This window comes from Semicossyphus pulcher, unplaced genomic scaffold (assembly GCF_022749685.1).
Source record: "Semicossyphus pulcher isolate SPU_LCO1_2020_fin unplaced genomic scaffold, fSemPul1.0.p SCAF_9, whole genome shotgun sequence".
NCBI lineage: Eukaryota > Metazoa > Chordata > Actinopteri > Labriformes > Labridae > Semicossyphus > Semicossyphus pulcher.
The window spans coordinates 7,988,634-8,011,170 of NW_027211770.1; the positions used below are offsets into that span (position 1 = coordinate 7,988,634).

General features: G+C 39.7%; 2 protein-coding genes across 2 annotated transcripts in view; one reads left to right on the forward strand and one right to left on the reverse strand.

Annotated features, from left to right (window-relative positions):
* Positions 1-8,437, reverse strand: part of emc2 (ER membrane protein complex subunit 2) — a 31,833-nt gene extending 23,396 nt beyond the window's left edge. The window contains exons 1-4 of the mRNA XM_069655996.1: positions 8,397-8,437; positions 6,427-6,540; positions 2,284-2,348; positions 120-205 (exon numbers count right to left, since the gene is read on the reverse strand). Coding sequence (XP_069512097.1) covers positions 120-205; positions 2,284-2,348; positions 6,427-6,540; positions 8,397-8,436 — 305 coding nt within the window. The 5' untranslated portion in view covers position 8,437. The remainder of the gene's footprint in view (positions 1-119; positions 206-2,283; positions 2,349-6,426; positions 6,541-8,396) is intronic.
* Positions 8,438-18,887: 10,450 nt separating this feature from the next.
* Positions 18,888-22,537, forward strand: part of eif3ea (eukaryotic translation initiation factor 3, subunit E, a) — a 29,425-nt gene continuing 25,775 nt past the window's right edge. Inside the window, exons 1-3 of the mRNA XM_069656563.1 lie at positions 18,888-18,993; positions 20,762-20,879; positions 21,104-21,221. Coding sequence (XP_069512664.1) covers positions 18,904-18,993; positions 20,762-20,879; positions 21,104-21,221 — 326 coding nt within the window. The 5' untranslated portion in view covers positions 18,888-18,903. The remainder of the gene's footprint in view (positions 18,994-20,761; positions 20,880-21,103; positions 21,222-22,537) is intronic.

Consider the following 22,537-nt stretch of genomic DNA (forward strand, 5'->3'; position numbering starts at 1 on the left):
TAACAGTTTCTTGCCCCAAAGCCTCCCGAAGTACCACACAGGACACACAGTGCATAACAGTGAGGACGGCCCTTTTTTTGCCTCCTCTGTCTCAGGAGCTTTTGGTACACAGTGCTTACCTTTCCAAAGCTTCCAACCTCATGCCCGTTAATCGCTTCACTCTGTGGCTATCTGGAAACTGCTTTCTCAGTTCCTGTAGACAGGTCTGCAAGGATGTGGGCAGAGGAGAGAGACCAATTACAGTTGGCTGTGATTAAACTTTGATACATTCTTGCTCTCACACACAGATTCTGATTTTACCTGTGTTTCAGCTAAACAAACTTACAACACTGAGTTTAAAAGACCAATTCCACAGTCTTTAATTTAAACGTATGCTGTTAATACAGTAGGTTAGTCATTAAGGCAATTACACATGATAGTTACCATAAACAGGGGATTGTGAGGTTGCTACCTCCTGCTCTACACAGAAGGTGCTTTTCAACCAAAAGTACCAGGAATTTTTAGTTCCAGGAACTTCTCTTCAAGGAATTAAATTGTTCCTGTGGCCCATTGTTGTCTGCATTTCTACAGTGGCCTAAAGTCCCGGGAAGATTATGCAAATCAGGCCAATGATGTATCGAGAAGCAATAACATACCCCTTTCCCACCGAAATTAGCCCGTTGATGCGGGTTTTTCAGACCCGGGAAGACCCGCTTATAGATGCCGATCTTTTCCCATTATCAGTGGAGTATCCTGCTTTCATTCTCTTTTCTGCTGCGTCACTGTCTAACGTCACAAACCGTCAGAGAGACGGTCGGAGACAGGGTTTGTAAACAGTGAAGATGTTACGATGATTGGTCTTTATTGTATCTATTACTCATTCAGTCTTATCAAACTCAGCGCCGACAAATTTGGAACGATGTACGAGCGCTGCTCGGACGGAGACGGGCGGAATTTGTAGCTGAGATGACGAGGAGTCACAGAAGTAACCGACAGAGCATAGCAAAGGGGGCGGAGATTAGCGTGTCAACACGGGTTTTGTGTTCCCATCATTGCCGATTAGAGACAAGCTTATAATTACCCGGGTCTACTGCAGAGTCATTTGACCTGGGTTTGAATGTCTATTGTAGCCTATCCCACTAAGCAAAAAAGCCGGGTGTTGACCAGTAGGAAAAGGTCTAAAGTAGCTGCACTACACCGCCAGTCCAGTAGGTGGCGGTAAGAAGAAGATAAAGGTCATACAAAAAAGATGACGCCAATCAATGCAGGCCGGTATCATCATTTGTGCGACCCCACAAATGTGATCATGCTTTATTGCATAGCAAATGGATTCACTGAATCAACACTGGAAATGAGACAAGCGCTAGTAGCAAAGCTGATTCAAATCGCCGACACGATCTTGAAGCACGGTGATAACTGAGCTTACAGCGTCAGTCATTTAAACATGGCAGGTGAAATAAAAGCCTGAGAGTACTCGGCCAATCAGAAACAATCAGCACTGCAGGCCCCGCCCTGAAAGTTCCTGGACCTTTGGAAAGAGTTAAGAGTTCCTCAAAAGGTTCCTAGTTACTGCTGTTGAAAAGCACCTAGAGATTGTATTTGTTAAATGTCACAGTAAGGAAAGAGGTGAGGAATGGTTACAATCACATTCAGCATTACTCTGAATGAGATAAGAAAAGTCTGCAGTGTGATCTGTATCGTTTGAACGATCCATCAGCTGGAGTCTTGTCCTTCTACTTCTTGTTTTTTAAGTCTGGCAGCTGGGCTGCAAGGATAGCCAACAGACAGCTAATTGTAATGACTGAGTTCTGCCTTTTCTGTAATCAATGAGTCATTCTTTTTGCCAAAGGAGTCATTTCTTCCCCACTGATTAAAGATGTACCTTTTCAATTGCCATAATTTCTTGACTTTTTTCATCCCTTGCACATTTGACCACTTTCAGAGCGATGAATATTGCAACATGAACTCAGAAACATCAAATTAAGTTTAAGTATGGCAAATAAACCCTGAGGGAAAAAAGCTGTTGAACTCCATAAGTGAAGGCCAAGTTCAGCTAACACTTCAAGCATGCTCCTCCACTCGTTTGCTACACTGTCTAATTCCAAGTCTCAAAAATTGTTTTTCCGAAGTACAGACAGAGTTATACCATTTGGCCAAATAAAAATCAGATTTTCACATTTGGCAGAGGAGGTGAAGCAAAGTGGGAATGGCTGAGAGAGAGAGAGAGAGAGGGAGAGAGAGAGAGAGAGTGAATGATGGCTTTTGAAGCTCTTGGGTGTGTGAGGAAGAGCGGTAAAAACTTACCAGAGCCAAGTCATCCCGACTGCAGTCCAGCGCTGCGATCATCACCTGCTCATAAATAATCCATACTGGGCAGAAGAGACACAGACAAAGAGGACTGTGTTAACGCCCTTTCCATTTAACTGTCTAGTGTGACACGAAAAAAAGATTTTGTGATCTTTACTTGACATGTCCTCAACAGCCGCAGAGCGTGTTTTTTACTCCACAAGCTTCCATGATGTGAATCAACAGCTTAGGGATGTATTCAAGGAACCTTCCCATTCATTTAATATCAAACTCTACATTCACTATTTCTTGAATGGAATATATTGAAGATAATGTTTCATGTTAAAAAAAAACATACATACAAAAATTGAAAGGGACTCAAAATAGTATGATTATCATAAATTTAGGAACATTTCAAGTAAACACCCTTTAAAAAGGCTTTAGTCATCTTATTCATTTCTCCAGAGTGAGTTGGTCATAAATCACTAATTCGCTCTCAGTAATAATGTCACATTAACTAGGAAAACATGTTGCAACATTAGAGTCACAAGTCGGATACTTAAATGAGCTACTATTTAGTAAAATAAACATTTCTGACATTGTTAAAAACACTCTTTAAATGTAAAGACAAGATCTGTTTTCTAATCCATGATGCTCTTTGAGCTTCCTGTTGTGTTGAGACCTGGTTAAATGGACTGTGCTACATAGCGCTTTTCTAGTCTACACTACATGTCACATTCACCCATTCACACACACATTCACAAACTGATGGCAGAGGCTGCTACCTAAAGTGCCCAACTGTCAATCAATCATCACAATCATACCCATTGGCTATGCCACCGGGAGCAATTTGAGGTTCAGTGTCTTGGCCAAGGACACTTCGACATGTCGACTGAGGGAGCTGGGGATCGAACCTCCGATTGAAAGATGACCGACTCCACCACTGAGCCACAGCCGGTAGAGTTTAAAAATGTTTAAAACATTTTTTATATTCTTTGTATACTTTGATTTCCTCACTGAACCCCTACTCTCCACAAAATATTAAGAAGAGATGGGAAGAGGACCTAGGTGAAGAGATTACAGATGACCTGTGGGAGGTCATCCTAAAACAGGTTTACTCCTCTTCAATCTGCGCCAGACATGGACTAATCAATGTAAAATTATTCATCGCACACACCTTTCTAAAGTTAGACTAGCCGCGTTTTATGAAAATATTGATCCCACCTGTGACAGGCGCCATCAGGCTCCATCAGGCTCCAGCTACATATCGTCATGTTCTGTCATGGTCCTGTCTCTACATAATTTTTGGTCAGAAATTCTCATAATAATTTCTATAAGTATTGAGGTCCAAATCAGACTGACTGCTATAACAGCTTGCTTTTGTGTTCCTTCTATTAACCTGTAATTATCACAATACAGAACAGCTCTGGTGGCCTCTGTAACTCTTCTGGCAAGACGCCTGATTTAGCTGCGCTGGAAATCACCCACTCCTCCCTCTCACTGTACATGGCTCAGGGATGTTTCGTATTTTATTAAGATGGAAAAAATAAGATGCGTCACAAGAGGATCAAAAAAAAGATTTTACAAAACATGGGGTCTCTTTTTTAACTATGTAAATCTCAATAAACATTTTTTTTCTATTATTAGAAAGATGAAACAATCTCCAGTAGGTTTGAAAAGTTCAGCCCCGGTACATTATACTGTATGTGTGGAGGGCAGCATGTACAGCACTACCATTACCAAGGACAACCCTTCCTTTAAAATGCTTCACTTGCTGGTTAGCTATAAAGAAATGAAATGTTTATTTTATTCAGTCTACTGTAACATTATGACATACTGACTAATAGCCTGGCTGCAGAAACCAATTAATGGAATTATACAACATGTTAGACAGACAGCTTGGACAATCTTACTAGACATGTTCAGCCAAATGAACAACCCTTGTTAATTGAGAATAATAATAAAACAAGACTCCACCCTAAAACGGGAGTGTGATGCCAAAACAAGCAAACGCCTGTAGTTTTCCTTGACTTTAATGACTCCAACTCTTGTTTTGATAATTGCCATCTCGTTTCACAGCCAATTTAAGAGCTGGTTTCAATAAAACCATGGCATGCTATGTGTTTATCCGCCTCTTTCGAGGACTGTATGAATCATAATGACTGGGGGGAAAGTGAGGGTTTAATGGGGTAATGCAGCGGGACGGTAATGTTATAAAGGAAACAATGACTGTTGATAATTTTATGCAGATAAACTCACTGCTGCTTCAAATTCTTCAAAAGCCACGCAGCGCTATTATAATCATCAGCACTGCATCTCGCAGAGTACCGAGATGGAAAATGATGGGTCGCGCTGTGCTGTGTCCGTCTCCGCCTGCACATCTCTCAGTGTTTTAAAAGTGGAGGCAAACGCTGTGTAAGTTTAGATTTAAGTTCTCTTGGCGACACATCCTTTAATTAACCCAATAGCCAATTTAATATGCCATTATTAATTCTGTATTTATTTTTCAACTACAACTACATGTGATACCAGCGCTTTTTATATAGGCTATTACAAAGATCAACCTTAATTGATCCTGTACATTTTATTTAAAACTTAACATTTATCTATATAAGTGCAGTCCATTTAGCATTTATCCATATAGAAAAAACAATAAACCTTAAAAGTCACAAATAATGTTAAATTTGAGGCTATTTATTTTATTTATTTAGCCTTTATCAAGCCAGGTAATCTCATTGAGACGCGTGGTCTCATTCTCAATACCCCTTTTTACACTGCGGGTCCGCCTCAGCGCCATGACGAAGCCCCGCCATCATGCAGACTTTGCCATTTTACACTGGACCAAGCAACGTCTGCGTAAAGCCGCCCCAGTGTGTGTTTTTACACAGCGTTCCGGAGTTGCGGAAGCAAAACGTGCGCAAGGTGTAAACAAACAGCGTGTGCTTCAGATACACACACGGCCGAGTTCCGCACTGCTGGATCCACTTATTACACAGACGCTGTTACGCCTCAGTTACTACCTCTGATGCTGGCTTTGCCCCACTATTCCGCATGCATTTTACATAGAAGACAGAACGTAACAGAGGTTTAATAATCCCGCCTTGAACTGGCAGTGTAAAAGGGGGTAATGTTTGCATTCAGACATCACTCAATAAAATTGAATGTTTGGAAGCATATTAACAAAGTAAAATAAATTAATGTAACTCTACACTTGCACATCATAGAACAACTAGGCTGATCATTAACATTTGGGCATAAAGTACAAGAAGAAAACCACAGACACACATTAGTGTTAGCATGTGCTGTTTTGATGCTACCAGGGCAGAGAAGATTGGCCAGCTCATCACAAAAATGGGAATGGGTGATCTGGTTCCATTAAGCTTTGTGGAAGAACAAGGCTTCCTCGACTTGATTGCTGGTTTTTGGGCATGAGTACAAGGGATCATTTTGTTGAACAACAACCTTAAAAAAGGCAGCCGCATCTTTGCAAGGATGTTCTTTTTAGACATTTATCGCAAGTACTATTTATTGCAAGTAATTGGCCTGGTAACTACTGAGGTCACAAAACCAATAATATGAAATGTTAACCTGTTTCTCTTCATACTTTTCCAAGATTTTCTGAGTTAAGTGTTTTACCTTTCCTCTTCAAATCTCCTAAATACGTGTTTAATGTATTCGATCTTGTATTTTGAGCATTCCAGCCGTGACTGCCCGTCTTTCTGCGTTTTCCACATCACAGGAAACCTCAGATCCTGTTCAGAAATGTATCCAAAAGAAAAATATATACCACAAAAGAACGAAGAAAAAAATCTAGCTGGAAGAAAATAGCCCACTTAGATCAATCACATGTCTCACAGTTGTACGGATGAACCCACAGTCAATTACACTAGCCTGACTGTTTCTACAGAGAGACATTCAGCGGTTAAAGCAGAAGATCCTTGTTTAAAAAAACTTTAAAAAGACCTGCAGGCTGCACTCATCACTCACTTATCTTTAATATGATGCAATATAGTATGTCTCCCTGCTCAAGTGAGTTTGCCACAATTGTCTTTATATCAGTGCATTTACAGTCTCCTGTTTTAATGTTTGAAACAAACTGATGACTCATGTGTGAGGGGGTTTCACATTATGTACTGATGTATATAGTCTTGACACACTTACTGTCATCTCCCAGTTTAGATGCATGATCACTGATGAGTTCTTCACCAACATCCACAATTTGTTCACTATTTCTGCAGTTATCTTCTCTCCATTTACGCAGCTTGTCTCTCATCTCTGTGGACAAAGTTGTTAAAACATTAGTTAGTTAGTTAGTTAGATGGGTAGATGGATAGATGTACTTTATTGATCCCAAACTGGGAAATTGTGGCATTACAGCAGCAGGTTATCAAAGTGAATACAGCACAGGAGAAAATGAATAAACAGTAAAAAATAACTAGTGGCAGACCGATTAATCAGTCAGCCAATTAATGACATTTTGACATAATCGGCTCAACCAATGTCTGCACTCACAAGGCCGATTAAACAAAATATGTCTGCATACACAGGAAGCCTCGTCTGTGTGGCTGGCTTAAAGCATGCGCTTCACGGAGTCTGCTGCAGGTACTTTCTCTACACAGTCTACACTCATATGTACTTCCCATAAGACCACCGTTCTTAAAGGAGAAGGCTTCACCATTAAACACCTCAATAACTCAAACTCAATAACAATAACTACAATAATGTTGTTTATTTTTTATGTAAGTTTATGAATTTTCGTTCTCTCTCAAGTGCACTAAAGCTTTATTTTTCATTCACAATTGTATTTTATTTTTTTTATAAAGTTTAGTTTTTTGATGACCAGTGGACATTACTATATATTTTTTTATCTAAAATTACTGTACTGCAGACAAAATGTAGATCTACTTGCACATAATGCAGACAACAGTAAATGTTCATTCAAGTTTAGCTATTTAATGTCTCATTTGTTATTATCATTAAATTGTTGTATTTTATCAAATGCAAAAATAAGCAACAACATATCGGCCTCATATATCGGCCACAGGCCGTCCTGCCCTCTAAATAACGGCATCGGCCATTGCGCTAGACTAAAGAAACATCCAGAAATTCTAAAATATTAACTAACATATATTTGAAAAGTAAACCTACTTTAGTCAATCTAAGATATAAAACTAATGTATCTTAGATGTAAACAATCATTACAGGGAGGTAGAGGTGTTAATGTACCATACAGTCTTTAGAGTTGTAAATGTGCAATTACAGTGTACAGGATGTTAATGTACAAGGACAAGCTTAAGGACAGTTATCTATAATAGAAACTATTTTGAGCATAATGTATCGAGTCTAGTCCTGTGCGATACACAACCTCAGCATTAAAATGAAGCTTCAATGTAAGATGCAATAACTAAGTTTACTAATTTACCATCCTTATAATGCAGAGGCTTCAGGCACAGGTGCTAATCAGACACCCAAAAATTGACAGTAATTACATTTATGTGCCTGGGCGTTCCCTAAGATCAGTGGATGCAGCTCTGTTGGATGTTCCTAAATCTTGTCTGGTAACAAAAGGTGGCAGGGCTTTAGCTATTTGCTATATATCAGATTATCAGATAATCAGGTAAATAATATTTATATGCCAACAACTACGTTTGTGCCATTAGTTCACTCGCACGTGCAGAGAACGTCGCTAACATTACTTGAGCATTAAATTATGTATTTTGCAGGACTACAGCAGACGTATTGTGACGTAGCTTTAACAGCTAACGTGTTAGCCGAAGCCATGATTGTCTTAGTCTGACTGGCTTACATGCTACAGCCATAGGTGCATAACTGAAACCAGACAGACACCGCTTACACTTTTACATTAAACGCGACTTTAGCACCAACTTATAATGACCGACGTTGAGCCTGTATGGATGAATTGTGCAGATGTCTACGCTGAGTTAGCTAACCATGCTAACAAGCATCAGCTAACTCTTTGACACGCTGACTTGAATTTTCAGTCTGGGACAGCGACGACACTTCAGCTTGCTCTTGTACAAGAAAAACACAAAGAAAACATAGTTTGCCTGAAATATAAAAGAATGTCTAAATGATAACTTCTCTCTTATCTATTTTATCTTTTGTCTTACCTTCCCATCCGACATCGTACATTTCTGACACCGACGCCATTTTTTTTCTTTTGACAACATACGCTGAGCTACGTCATCGACCTGTCATCTGTGGGCGTGCCTGGCAGCGATAAAAAAAAAATAATAATTATAAAACTACAACTACAATAATAATAATAATAATAATAATATTATTAATAATAATACGTATAAAGTTGTAATCTTTTCTTAGATATAATGATTCATTTAAACAGCTCACATAAAATCAACCAAATCATGTAGTTCAGTCCATAAAATGCTTTCACGTTGATTTGACGGGCCATTTGACTTTCAAACCCAAATTGAACATCTGGCTGGCTTAGGCACAAGGTTAATAATTATACTGTAAACCCTCTCAGCCTTAACTTGCATGTTGCACTGGTCATCAGATAGCAACATGCAGCGTGATGGTTTGCAGGCAAACATTTACAGTCTAGATGATGCCACTCTCATGCACCACTTCCATTTTTATATAATTTCCTTATAAGTATTGGGTAGGACAGTCGGCTGAGCCTAGAATCTATCAGTTTACTCTGAAAATATGAAATGTGCTTTCCAAGCACATTGACCATTTTATCCTGATTTCCCTCAGGAGCCTCTGTGAATCTCATCCTCCCTGTGTATGCTTGCTTACACATTTCTCACTTACCACATTACACACTTGTTGATGTGGGCTCAGCACAAACTTGCTTACAGAGACATTTCAGAGATCTGATGTCATATCCAGTGCTGCTCGTTGCACATAGCCTGCTGTTATGCATACTTTGTCGATGTTCTAATTTAAAGGGCAACAAGGAGATATTTTTTTCATAAAGGACACTGATATTGTTAAAAAGTCTAGCATCATCAATAATGGGCAAGTGCACAAGGGACTGATAAAATGTCATCCTCTCTGTGAGGGAATAACAAATAACAACACTGTGTACAGTTTGGGTTACGCTTAGCTTTGGCGATCTGTGCACTTGTAATTTTCAAGTCTGCACATGGCAGTCAGATGATATGTGGTTGGGTTTTTGCTGGAACATAAAATACCAAAAAAACCACATTAAAACAATCCTACACTGTCCTTTGGGGTAGAGGGCTTTCCCCTGTCTGCCAAGGTGCCACTGAAGGCCAGGGCCCTAACAGTGACCTGCAATAAACACCATGAGCGGCTGTGACTCCTGGGATTTCAGGACATGATGGTAAAAGTGCTCTGTGAACAAGCTGTCCATAACTTTGAGATGCAGCTGGATGTGGTGGTGGTGAAAAAAGCCTCTTGACATAAGGCGCCTGTTTAACTTGGAGCTGCTCCCTTGTACAGAAATGTCACAATGGTGGAGATCAATTGCAGCCATCTGAAAACCCAAATTGTGCTACTTGACTGGTGCTTACGTAGGTTTCCATGCTCTGGAAGCCCCCACATATGGCACACGGGACAAGCATATATATATTTTCCATTTCACTCTCCTTGTATGAAAAAAAGAGAAATATTCCAGTTGAAACACTTCACAGGCATTATATTTTGATTTCTGACAGAAGCAATCAGAGCTGGCAATCCCTAAAATGAACAGTTATGGACTAAAAATTGAGGTAAGGTTGAGGTGCTTTCTGCGATTTCGACATAGTTCCTGTTCCATCTAGACTTCTTTCTCGTTGGTGTTGTACAGTGAGTTGCGGAAAATGAAGACAGATGCAATTAGCAACAATGTTTGGACTCGGCCTTCTGGAGCCGGCGGCACCGTGTTTACTTTGAAATCTGATTAGGTCCCCTGTCTGACCAAGTTGCTTTCACCTCACCGCGAATAACTCCGTACAGACGACTTCAGCACGCTTTGCCTCTGATGGACTCGTCTGTTGCACCTTTGACCTCCCCCATATCCTGAGTGAGAGGCCCTGAGCGGGAAATTATGGCACATCACAATTAGGCTTCCTCACTCTCCTGCTCTTCTCTCTCTTGGCTTCTGTGCCAAGAACAATATGCAGCCCATGTCAGAGCAGCACCACGCTGGTAATTGATGTAACTCACACAGTATGAAAGTTACAGTAGGATGTATTGCTCCCCTGACACCTCGTATAGTAGCGTGATTGCCTGTTGTGGATTGGAGTATTACCACATGTAGTATATTATGTGTTGCTAGATTGGTTTTAATAGCCCATCGTCCCTTCTCATTGAACTCAAACAAGGATGTCACATTAACGTGCATGAGATGACCTCAACAAGACTTCAGCGCCCGGCTGCACTGAAAGGGGGGCTACGTTCATCGTGAGAAGTGGTGGTAATTAAGAGCTTGAAAAACTCATCCTTGCAAGCTTTTGAGATCATAATTTTATTTCCACATGAACACATTCCTGTGATGTGAAATTTAAAAAAAAAAAAGTCATACTGGAGGACTTTACATTTGAGCCTAATCTTACCTAACCCTCATGATGTCTTCTTAAAGAGAAAGTTGAACTCTAAGAGAGTACTTGGCATGGATGTGACAATTTTAACACCTCTGAGCCAAATATTGAAATTCTTTCTCTGACGTATCCAAGAATCACATCATCCTCATTCTAAATTGCGGCAGCTGGTTAGATTCAGTCATTCCAGCAGCACATGTTTCTATGGTTCTTACTTGAAGCATAAAGCACTTCTACAACCTCTCAGGGGGTCTAAGTTGAGGTTTGACATTCAGTAATGGCTATTTCCAACTGGTCTTACTTTCTCTCCCTTATTTCAAGAGTGGTTTTATTCAGAGGCCTCCACTTAGCCACACAAATACGCGCAGTAGCAATTATTACCGTCATTTAAAATCCACAGGAAGATTTCAGATCTCATCCCCTGTGCAGTGGAAGCCTGAATCTAAACAGCGTAATCTGGAGTTATCAGATTTCACTTTTCTTTTCTGTAGGAATGTTCACGGCCTCAAATTTGTAGATAGCGCCGTCTCCAAAATGTCTTGTTTTCAAAGTAAATTGCAGAGGATAAGTGAAGTTATGCATAACGAGAGGAGCGAGCATGGGAGCAGAGCTTGCTGAGGAAGGATTAGAGGGGTCAGAAATCGATCGCCTCCCCTGTGTGCCCTCTGATGTTGCTGATGTGTGTGAGCACAAGTCACTCCTTGTTTGTGCAGCGGACATGTGTTGCACAGATGTTCTGCCATGCATGGTGCCATTGGGTGCTCACTGGAAGTTTGCATTGTTTTCTGGCCCGTGGGCCTGTTCGATAACCTTCATCCCGTTGCCATTGAGCGTGACAGTGCTGAAGTCAGCACTGGGCTCAGAATCAGGAGTGTGGGCCGCTGATTTATAACCTGACACGCACACTAAGCGAGGTGATGCATATCTAAAAAGTTTACAAAAGAATCATTGAAATTCATATGAGATGCTGCGATTCGGATTCAGAGCAGGGATGCTTGGCTTTGCAACATCTAGCGCCGAGTCATTTGTCTTCAGGTTTTATTGATTTATATTTTGACAGATATTAGAACGAGGCCAGTGGTGGGTGTCTTTGGCAGTGTCATCCTCTCTCCCTCTCTTGGATTCATTTGTTGACCAAGAAAGCTTTCAGGGAACTGGAGAGCTGAGGTTTTTCATGGAATATTTGGCCCTTCACTGAAGCGCCCTTTAAGCTTATCCCATTAAGGGCGAGGAGTAGTTTTCTGTGAGACTAACATGTGGAATGATGGATAACTGATTGCTGAAAAGTGTTGGTGTTCCTGACAAGGGTCCCAGTCTTGAACCTGGCTATCATGTGTGGTCAAAGCCATCACTGCCTTCGACTGTTTCATCCTACAAAATCACACACATGCTTTGATTTTCAGAGACAGAAATGGTGGATGACTGTTTATATTTACTCCGCTTTTAAGGCCTTTGTTTAAAGTTTTGATAAGCCTTCAGCCCAAATCATTAGTTACATTCACATTGTTGGTTGGGTTGACCGAGAAGCAGCTTGGCAGGAGGAGATAACAAAGTTGCAGAAACATTGCCAAAACACAGTTATGTTAGAGAGCAGACCACCAGGAAGTAAATCCACACAGAGGTTCAATCAGACAAACAACAATCAAAGTTAAGAAGGGCTCATGTTTGCGGTTATTGTGGACAGTTTAAAAGCATTAGCCTCAATGAGCCATCATATGTTTGGAGTATTCGTTTTAGCATGCTTTTATAGAGTTAGATGGAAAGATCAATTCCCTTCTGATGTCTTCACACTAAATACAAACAACAGCCTGCAGCTGGTTAGCTTAGCTTAGCATGGAGACTGGAAATAGGGGGGAAAGGCTGGTCTGTCTCTCTCTGAACGTAACAGAATACAACAAGCTAGCACCTCAAAACATCAATAACATATTATATCTTGTTTGAATGGGTTAAATTGTTATTTGTGGTAAGAAGGCCCTTCAACAGACATAACTGCAAAAGATTATAGGGACTATTTCTTCACTAAAAAAGAAAATGGTATTGATGTTGAGTGCAGTAGAAGTGGTTAGTCCAGAGTAACAATGGCAGAGCTTCTGCAGAGATTCTTCCGTTAAATTTTATCAATATCATTTTATCATTTTTTTGTGACTGCTCTACAAGATAGATAGACAGAATCATTGCCAGTGGAGGCAGTAAACCAATTACTTATACACAAAACCAACCAATATATTCTATTTGAAGTTGCTTAAAGTTGTAATCTTGAAGATCTCAGTTTCATTGTCTTTGGTAGCACCTATAGTGATAAACGGTAATTGCGAGAGCACGCTTCCCAGATATCCAGACAGTGTTGCATGTGTGACGTCCACGGTTGGCTCCAGTTGTAACTCTTGATTTTCCTCGCTGACGGTCGCTTTCCTTTTTAGACTGTTTGCCTTCATCTGAGCGTCGAGTTTGTTTCTTCTTCTTTGGATTTTCACTTATTTTTGAAGTTGTATCTGTAGTCATCCATCTTTTCTTTGTTTGTTCAGCCATAGTAGATTACAGTTTACTCGCAACACTTACAGAGACCGGAAAAGCAGCTGCTTAGCTCCGCCTACCCTCTCTGACAGACCAACCACTGCTGGCTGATGGAAAACGCGTCACTACGCGTCTGTAATACTGCAAATGCAAAGGCTTTCATCAGTGGGCCATAGGCTCAATCACCATTGTGTAACTTCATTCGGCGATAGATAGTGACTTAAAAGACATTAATTTAAATCAACATCTTCGAGATTGTTACTTTAAGTGATGAGATCAGCTCCACGCTTGCAGTAATCGACTAATACAAATATAATTGCATTTAAACTGAACATTTCCTACATTGCCATGAAATATTCTGATTCTCCATAAGAATTAATATTTGGACTGCTGAAAATAAAACTGAATAAAAAGAGCTGTTTGTCTAATAAAGTTGAAGTAATGCAGTAAATGTCAAGTTGCAGTTTTATGATTATGGGCCAGACTACTTATAGGCCAGGAGCAACCTGGCAACGTTGGGTTGATGCAAATAATTGAGGAAGTTACTGCTTATTGCCAAGAGAAATTCTGGGGCATAAACCTTGTAAAAAGGCAACTTCTGTACAACTATACAATGTAGTTATTTGGCTGTGTAAAAACAGTGCTAGCTGTTTATTTCCTGGTTGCCAGTCCATATGCTAAGCTAAGCTAACCTTGTGTTAGCTTCAGCTTCTTAATAATTGCACAGATATGAGAGTGTAATCGATATTCTCGTCTCACTCTCAGCAAGAAAGTGAAAGAACATATTAGGGATGCACGATATGGATTTTTTGCCGATATCCGATATGCCGATATTTTACAACTCATTTAGCCGATTACCGATTACCGATACCGATATTTTTTTCCCGCACACCTAATTGCAGAGATCATCAACTCTCTTCTGTATTGGAATTAGCGTACAGTATAATGGTGATACTCTTATCACATTTGTTACAACGGTCGGGGTGATGGGTCTTGAGATGGTTAATCAAGTTTGTAGTGTTGAAAGACTTTGCCCTGGCTCCTCCTCGCATCACCGAAGCTGAGCAGTCATTGCAAATAGCAATTTTGCTATCTATTTCGGACACTTTGAAAAACTTCCACACCACGAACATTTTGGCTTCTAACTCTCTCATGCTGCAGGTAGACACACGTGACGTTATCACCCTGCACCGCGCAGTTCTTTTTCGCGCCGGGGACATTGTGCCGTGGTCGGGCATATAATCAAGTATGCAGCAGCCCATTATTTTATCGGTTAATTTTATCGGCGGATATCGGCGTGTTGGCCGATAACCGATAGTTCATTTTTAAGCCAATATCGGCCGATGCCGATAATATCGTGCATCCCTAGAACATATTTCCCCAAATTCCTTTAAGCCGCTGTTACTGTTAAAGCTGCTGTGAGGAACTTTGTGTTTGTGTTGATTTTGGCGCCCCCTGTGGACAAAGCCGTACCTCTTATCTCTTTGCTGATTTCGTCCTGTACATGCTTAATGGTTGTTTTTAACAAAAAATCTCATCCTGCTTTCTTTAACAGTCATATGTATAACTCAATGTGAATCTATGCACTGGAAAATGTAAACAAAGGCAGCGTGCAGTCAATCACTTCCTGTGAAACATACCCCCTGCCAGCAGTTTCAGGCATTAAAAATAACTATATAGAAATAATCAGTCTTGTTGCTGATGGTCTGGTTTGCTTTTGTAAATCATACAGAGTAACCAGAATAAATTTCAGTCTGTTTCATAACCAGCAAAAAACTCCTCACAGACGCTTTAACAAATGCTAGTCTAGCTGCCTCATAAGATACCTCTCCTGTCTCTGATTTACGTAGTTGATTCTCAAGTTTTACTAGAAAGTTTCCCACAGGAAATTGCCTGTATCCATCCCCTTGAATTGCTATATTGTTTTACTCAATCACCCCTTCCCATTTTTCTACCTCTCTGTGAATAATGGCCATGGCTTTGCTGTTCTCTAAGGGGATGGATGAGCAAGCTGGCACAGGACCTCAACAAACACGAGGGTTGAGCACAGTTCAGGCCCTAATGGTGTTCAGTGGCTGGGATTGTTTGGTTTAAAAATTCAATATGTTCTCCAAACACAGAGCAAACTACTAAACTACAATATTTTGTGAAGCACAAAGCTTTTGCACAGTGACTTTTTAAAAGACAGTGGCTGGATTTATTATGTTTTTGTGAGTTCAGCATGTTATCAGCAAAATATTAATGTGGCGTCAGGAAGAAAACTGAACAAAATGTGAAGAAAGGAAAGAAAATTCCCCGGCACATGTTTTTCCATAATACTACATCCCAAGCACCTTTTCTTTTTTAAAGAGGATTGGCTGGTTGAAACAAGAGAAACCAAAGCAATTTGGCTTTTACATCAGTGTTTAAAATACTTGATTTCTGGTCATTTAGGATTTAGCTTGTGGTGTTGAACCTATCTGAGAATGCTCGTTGGCTTTGCCTGGGATGTCGAAGATGTTTCCCGCTGTTTCCTAATTCAATATTGTGTAATAACAAGTACTATTGCCTGCACATAAATTTCAAGCACACAAGTCACATTACACTGAAAATGAACTTTATAGTGCATGTGTTTATGTTGCATGGAGGAACAATTATTGGGTTATGATCATTTTGCGGAAAAGTAAGGTCAGAAGGACACATGGAGGTTTTACTGCGAGGTAAGGGACTGTCTAAAAATTACTAGGATGGTGGGAAGTGTTAAGTCCTTTAGTTTTAATTTGTAGAAAAAGGCCCTTCCCAGAATTATTGATGTCTTCTTGACACCCCCCTCTAGACATGCCACAAAATGTCAAAACAATATTGTATATTAATTTTATATATAAATTTAAGTGACAGTATTACATTGGTGTAAATCATTTAACATGTTCACAGATTCAAACATTAATATCTAAATGTCATCATTAATAATTGTATTCTCTTGTGCATCACCAGCACACAAATCACTGCAACCCTCGCATAGAGACAGAACTGCTGCCTACAGATCTGGAAATGTTCACCTTTATGAAGCATATTACATATCAAAGTTTTTTCAGCGTAGCTATTTGGGTTATCATTAATTATTATGAGATGAAATGCTGAAATAACGCATGACTTGGGACAACAAACAAAAACATACATTAATAAATATTACTCTCCTACAAGGTAAAAGCCTACCTTAAGCCAAAACAACAATAACTTTATCTTTTGTCACCCCCCTCTCCTACCCTTTTGCTACAGTCCCTGACGTTAAAATTTGATCAGAAAAAGTAAGATACAAAGTGTGTGTGTTTCGTTAAAAATGGCTATACACATTAAAATCTCTAAGATTTAAGAGTCGTTCTCTTTGGAGGCGCCTATGGCGAGAAACGGTAACTGCAGGAGCACACTACCCAGATATCCGGACAGTGTGTGACGTCCACGGTTGGCTCCGGTTGTAACTCTTGATTTTCCTCGCTGACGGCTGCTTGCCTTCATTTGAGCGTCAAATTTGTTTCTTTTTCTTTGGATTTTCACTTATTTTTGAAGTTGTATCTGTAGTCATCTATCTGTTCTTTGTTTGTTGCCATAGTAGATTACTGTTTACTCGCACTTGCAGAGACCAGAAAAGCAGCCGCTTAGCTCTGCCTACCCTCTCTGGCAGACCAACCGCTGCTGGCTGATGGAAAACGTGTCACTAACCGGGTGCCACTTGTGATTTTTTCCGCAAAAGTCGCCACAGACAGCCAGTCTGTAATACTGTGAATGCAAAGGCTTTCATCAGTGGGCCATAGGCTCAATCAGCATTGTGTTACCTTATTCGGCGATAGTTAGTGACTTAACAGACATTTATTTAAATAAAAAACTTTGAGATTATTACTTTAAATAATATGAAACACTCAAGAGTCAGATAGAAGTAATTTTTTAAGGTTAATGATATTTAGATTTAAATATTTTAAGAAAACACTAAACAATAATGCATAAGAAATTATTACATGTGAACACGCTGCTCACATAAATGAAAACTAGTAAAAAAAGTATTTTTGTTTGACCTTATAAAGCCACCTCATTGGCAGCCAAAACGGCTGGAGCTTTTAATTATTTAATTTAAATCATTGAATGATCTAATTGAGACGAATTCCCTTATGATACCTGCCAAACAGACCTAATGATTGTGTGGGTGACTCTTTTTACTGCAAAACATTTCCTGAAATTAAGCAGACGACACAAAGGAGGCTTCAGCATGCAGAGTAAAAGCTGTGTTTTCTCTTTTTTCAATCTTAGTGAGCTGTCACTGAGCCAGAGCTGACTGTGTCAGAAGCACCCAGTAAAACAGCAACTGGCCACGGTGAGTGGTGTCTGTTTATGACTCATTTCTACCTGCTGTCAGGCGACAGGGAGAAGTGGGAGTAAGAGAGAGCCCAGCGGTAACAAGGGAAGAATTGTGCGAGGATACTAGACTAGACAGTGCTTGGTGGTTGTCAGGAAAACAAGGTTCTAGTTAAACCTATTAGAGATGGGCCATTTAGGAGCTGTTATTGGCAGTTGACAGCCGGGTATGGTTAACAGAGGAGCACCTTTATGAGGCAGCTGCTGAGGTGAAGGAGGAGAGCGGAGGATGGCTCGGATGCACAGTCAAGACATTCTAACCTTGTGGAAAAGTCAAATGATTGGAAATGATCTGGTTGTTTTCATTAAAAATTAGAAGGCGCTTTAGTGAGGGTTCATCGTGACTATATTTGCCCTCAAATGGTTTTTGGTCCCATAAAGGAGTCAGACACAGTCACACAGGCTTTTAGGAGAAATATTGGTGGTGTCTGGAGGAAAGCCTATGTTTTCAGATTCAACAAAACCTTCACTTGGATCCCTCTTTATAAATGAAATGTTTCACTGTATCAACACCACAAGGAAATTATGGGAAATTTGAAAGGGTTACAAGTCACAGTCATGCATCCCTCTGAGAAGCCATTGAAGAAAAAAAAAAACATTTACATTTCCATCCAAGAGCAAGAATGAAAGGGTAAAATATGCGTAAAATTCAAGTCAGTTTCTCCACAACAGGGAGTTGTGTATTAACTGCCATTGTGAAACGAAATAAATCACATTCAGGCCTCAACCACATTTTAAATTCCTGAACTAATAATTCCAAAAAAAATGATTGTCAGTGAGGAATGAATTAGTCTTCACGGGATCATTAAGTTCTGCACACCGTAAAAGCAGAACTGCCACATGACAGCATTTTGAAACTAAATGGAATTGAACGAAAACTGGAAAACAATCTGCATAAAAGGAATGAAATGAAATGAAATGAAATGAATCAAAAGAAATACACATAGTGATAAAGATATTTCTTTCTATCTATCTATCTATCTATCTATCTATCTATCTATCTATCTATCCATCCATCCATCCATGTGTTAAAGTAGCGGGACATTGCAATTACTTGTTATTACATGTCACAATAGCCCTACAAAATCAGCATCACGTCTTCTTCTATATTTCTCGTAGAGGATGCTGACAATGGATCTGATTGGTCAGTCCCCGTGTGACGTAAAAAGCTGAAACCGCCGTCTACTTCCCTTTCCCCGGAGCAAAGATGGCGGAATACGACCTCACCACCAAAATTGCCCACTTTTTAGACCGTCACCTCGTTTTTCCTCTGCTGGAGTTTCTGTCTGTCAAAGAGGTGAGCACTAAAATAATGAATAATTGCTTCGGTACATGTTTTTGGTATTTCGTGAGCCTTTAAAAGGCTCTTCAACAGTTGTAAAAGCCATGTACGCTAAGGAGTTGGTCACATTTTCTGAAGCTGTGTAAAGTAACAGACGTGCAGCCGGGATTAAGGCTTCCTGTTTTCAAAATAAAAGCAAATATGTCGGATAGAACATAAAAATTCAAACAACACCTGCAGAAAAAATATTAAGTGCTGGGACATTATATTTAAATAACTCGAAAAATTTAGTTTATGTCATATTAGGTATAATCTTAACCGAAGTATGATCTCCAAATAATTGAATTGATTTGTACCTTTGAAAATACTATACCGGATGTCGGGCTTGTGATTTAGGTTAGCTTTACCCTGATAAAATCAGCCACGCGGTTTTATGGATTCAACCGATTTTAGGAGTTTTGCCATTTAATTTGCGGGCAACTGTACTTGCTATTCAACAACACTGAATTTTAGTAGGGCCGTTACAAATATTAACCCGTCAAGGCAAAGTCAATAAGCATTCTTGGATAGTTTTGACGTCAAGCGCTACACCCAGATTGACAATACACCATGTAGTGTAACACTTAAACGAAGGCCAAATTGTTTGGGTTTCGATTGTTTCAGGCAGTTAGTCTGATTTCAAAGGAAATGTGCTTGGGAAGCAGTATGTTGGAAGCATTAAAAACCCAGGGAATGAGGTTGTACACAGCGGTGTGGTGCTTTTATACCGGTTAGCATTCTGCTAATCCTATGTTGCCGCCCGGTGGGGATGTCCTGGGAAATGAAACATTCACACCAGCTGGCCCTAACCCTTACAGTCTATGATACAAAGGGGTTGATTTCAAGAAGGGCTGTGCAATATGGCCAAAGTCCTATGTCACGATTTTGAATTTTTCATATTTCGATAACGATATATATCATGTTTTCTTAACAAATAATTAGTCTTTATGAAATAACCACAGGGAAAAGCCTGTTTTGGATTATCCTATGTGAATTTAGCACTTGACAAATAAAAAGGAGTTTCCATTTTCGCTTGGGCTGAGCCTGGGTTCTTTTCTACAAGTTAATGTCGATGTTACAGCGCCTCCCTCTATGGTTTGCGTCAGGTTCACTCCAACGTGCAAGAATTGGAAAGGAAAGCATTGTCAAACTGCTGTAAAAGTTACCGTAAAGCAGTTTGGCCACTGGTTTTATGACATCCGATAAAGACGATTTAGAAAAACACACACGGACATTTTCATATCATTTTGATGATATAGCCTAGGCTCGTCATATTGTGCAGCCCTACCATGTAGTGGATAAAAATAGGTTAATTTGTCATAGGAACACAAATTTTGGAATTCACAATTAGGCCACTGTTGGGAAGTGTTGCATTACAGCTCTAAAATATTTATTAACAATATTCATAACACTTGACAGGGGGAAGTAGACACCCGCTGGTTCCAGGACAGTAACATTAGCGTTGGCTAACTCTGAAGCTTGGTAAAACTAGAAAGCTAATATACTAATCACAAATTATCCAGCATCTAAGTTGTATCAATAAACTGGAAATATAATTCATCAGTCTTTGTAACGTTTCCTTGAAACTCCTACTTCTGCTTCTGCTTAAATAAAAAGAAACATCCACCCCACGTCCTGCGATGTGAATATTGCACATGTGCACATTGCATATGTGATAGTAAAGCGATACATCGTGCAGTCCTACCCCTCACCGTTGTGTTCTATTATTGGCTCTGTTTCTTAGATCTACAATGAGCAGGAGTTGCTTAATGGAAAACTGGACCTTCTCAGCGACACAAACATGGTGGACTTCGCCATGGATGTGCACAGAAGCCTTTTTCCAGAGAAGGAAATTCCCCACAGTAAGTTTTTACACTTTGTGGATACACACTCCTCATCCTTATGTCTCCAGCAATAACACACAAACCCAAAGAAGATTGATATCGCTTAATAGAAATCATAAAGGTTTACTGTAATGCATTACTCTCCTTACAGAATTGATTTAGCAGTAACTTTCTTGTTTTGTATGTGTTAGTTTATGGTCTTGCTGTAGCTAATGACTTTCTTTATTCTCCCCCCGCGTCAGCTCTCAGGGAGAAGAGGACAGAGGTTGTGGCCCAGCTAAAGCAGCTGCAGTCAGAGACTGAACCCATTGTGAAAATGTTTGAGGATCCAGAGACAACAAGGCAGATGCAGTCCACCAGGTAAAAAATATTTTTCATCAAGAATTGCACCTTTTCTCTTTATTAATTTATAATCCCAAAACATAATATGCCATGGATGTTTGGTCTTAGTGAGGTTAAGAAACATATTGGTGTTTTATTTGTAGTGATTGTTGAAGGTTATTTGGAAATAACACAAGCACAGCCATAGACAAATATTTACTGTAGAAACCAACAAACTGATTGTAGATGCAGACGTAGTCTTTCAGGGCTTTGGCTGAGTGAAGTCGACAAAGCCAAGTAAAAAGAGACAGACAGTGATTAGGATAGTTTCATCGAGTCTCATCCTTTCCTTTGTTTCTTGGCAAGAGTGTGTAATCAAAAGCATTTTCATTTTCATCCCTTTTGAGTTTGTACTCTTTTGTTTATTTTAGGCACAGATTTGTGGTCACTATTATGTGAGATTTTGAAGCCTGATGATAGCATCTTTTATTGAGAGCATGCCAGTGTTTTGTAAATTTGCTGTCAGTGTAGAATTTGGAAAAATTCTTCCTTTTGGATGAAGAATCATGTATCTGTCTTAAGTTATATATTGTTTTTTCTTCATACCATTCAATTTGTTCAACAATGGGGAAACTCATCTGCGGTCGATTAAAAGAAAAAGCTCTCAAGCCTGAGGACATGCAACGTTTTATTCCCCTGTTTTGGTCTAAATAATGCGTGATGCAGTTGCTTGATTTTAACATTATTTCTGGATTAGAGGATCATCCAGTAGTTGAAATTGGTTGATATTTAAACCCCTGTATATTAGGGTAATAGACACAGATCCACTAAGTATTTTACAGCCTATTAGAACCTATTGTTCTAAGTGCCACTTTTGAACAGTTGGCTGATAGGCCTACGTGCCTTAGCAGGCTTTTTTTTGGACAATTATTGAAGCCAGAAACCGAGCCCTATCATAGTAAATCACATTAATATTGATTTATAAACAATCCGTCATTATTAGACACATCTTTTGGATTATGACCATCGTTAGGTTGATCTATGACTTATGTTCTCAGTTGCTCAAACATGTTGAAGCATTGAAAACCACTTAGATCAACATGCTGCAGATGGCTCCTTGACTCTTTCAGTGCAGAAGGTGGTAATGCTGTGCAGACATTTTCATGAACAGTGTCCATTTGTTGGACATCTCAGTCAGCAGCTGACTCTTATCTAAAAGTCATAATATTTTGTACAAAAAAATATAGCTGAAGACTTTGTGTTGATAATATTTTGCCTATTCTGTGTCTGTGCAGGGGGATACATCTGCAGAGCAGTTTGACATATGGTTCAAAGAGTAAAATAAAAGGCATTTT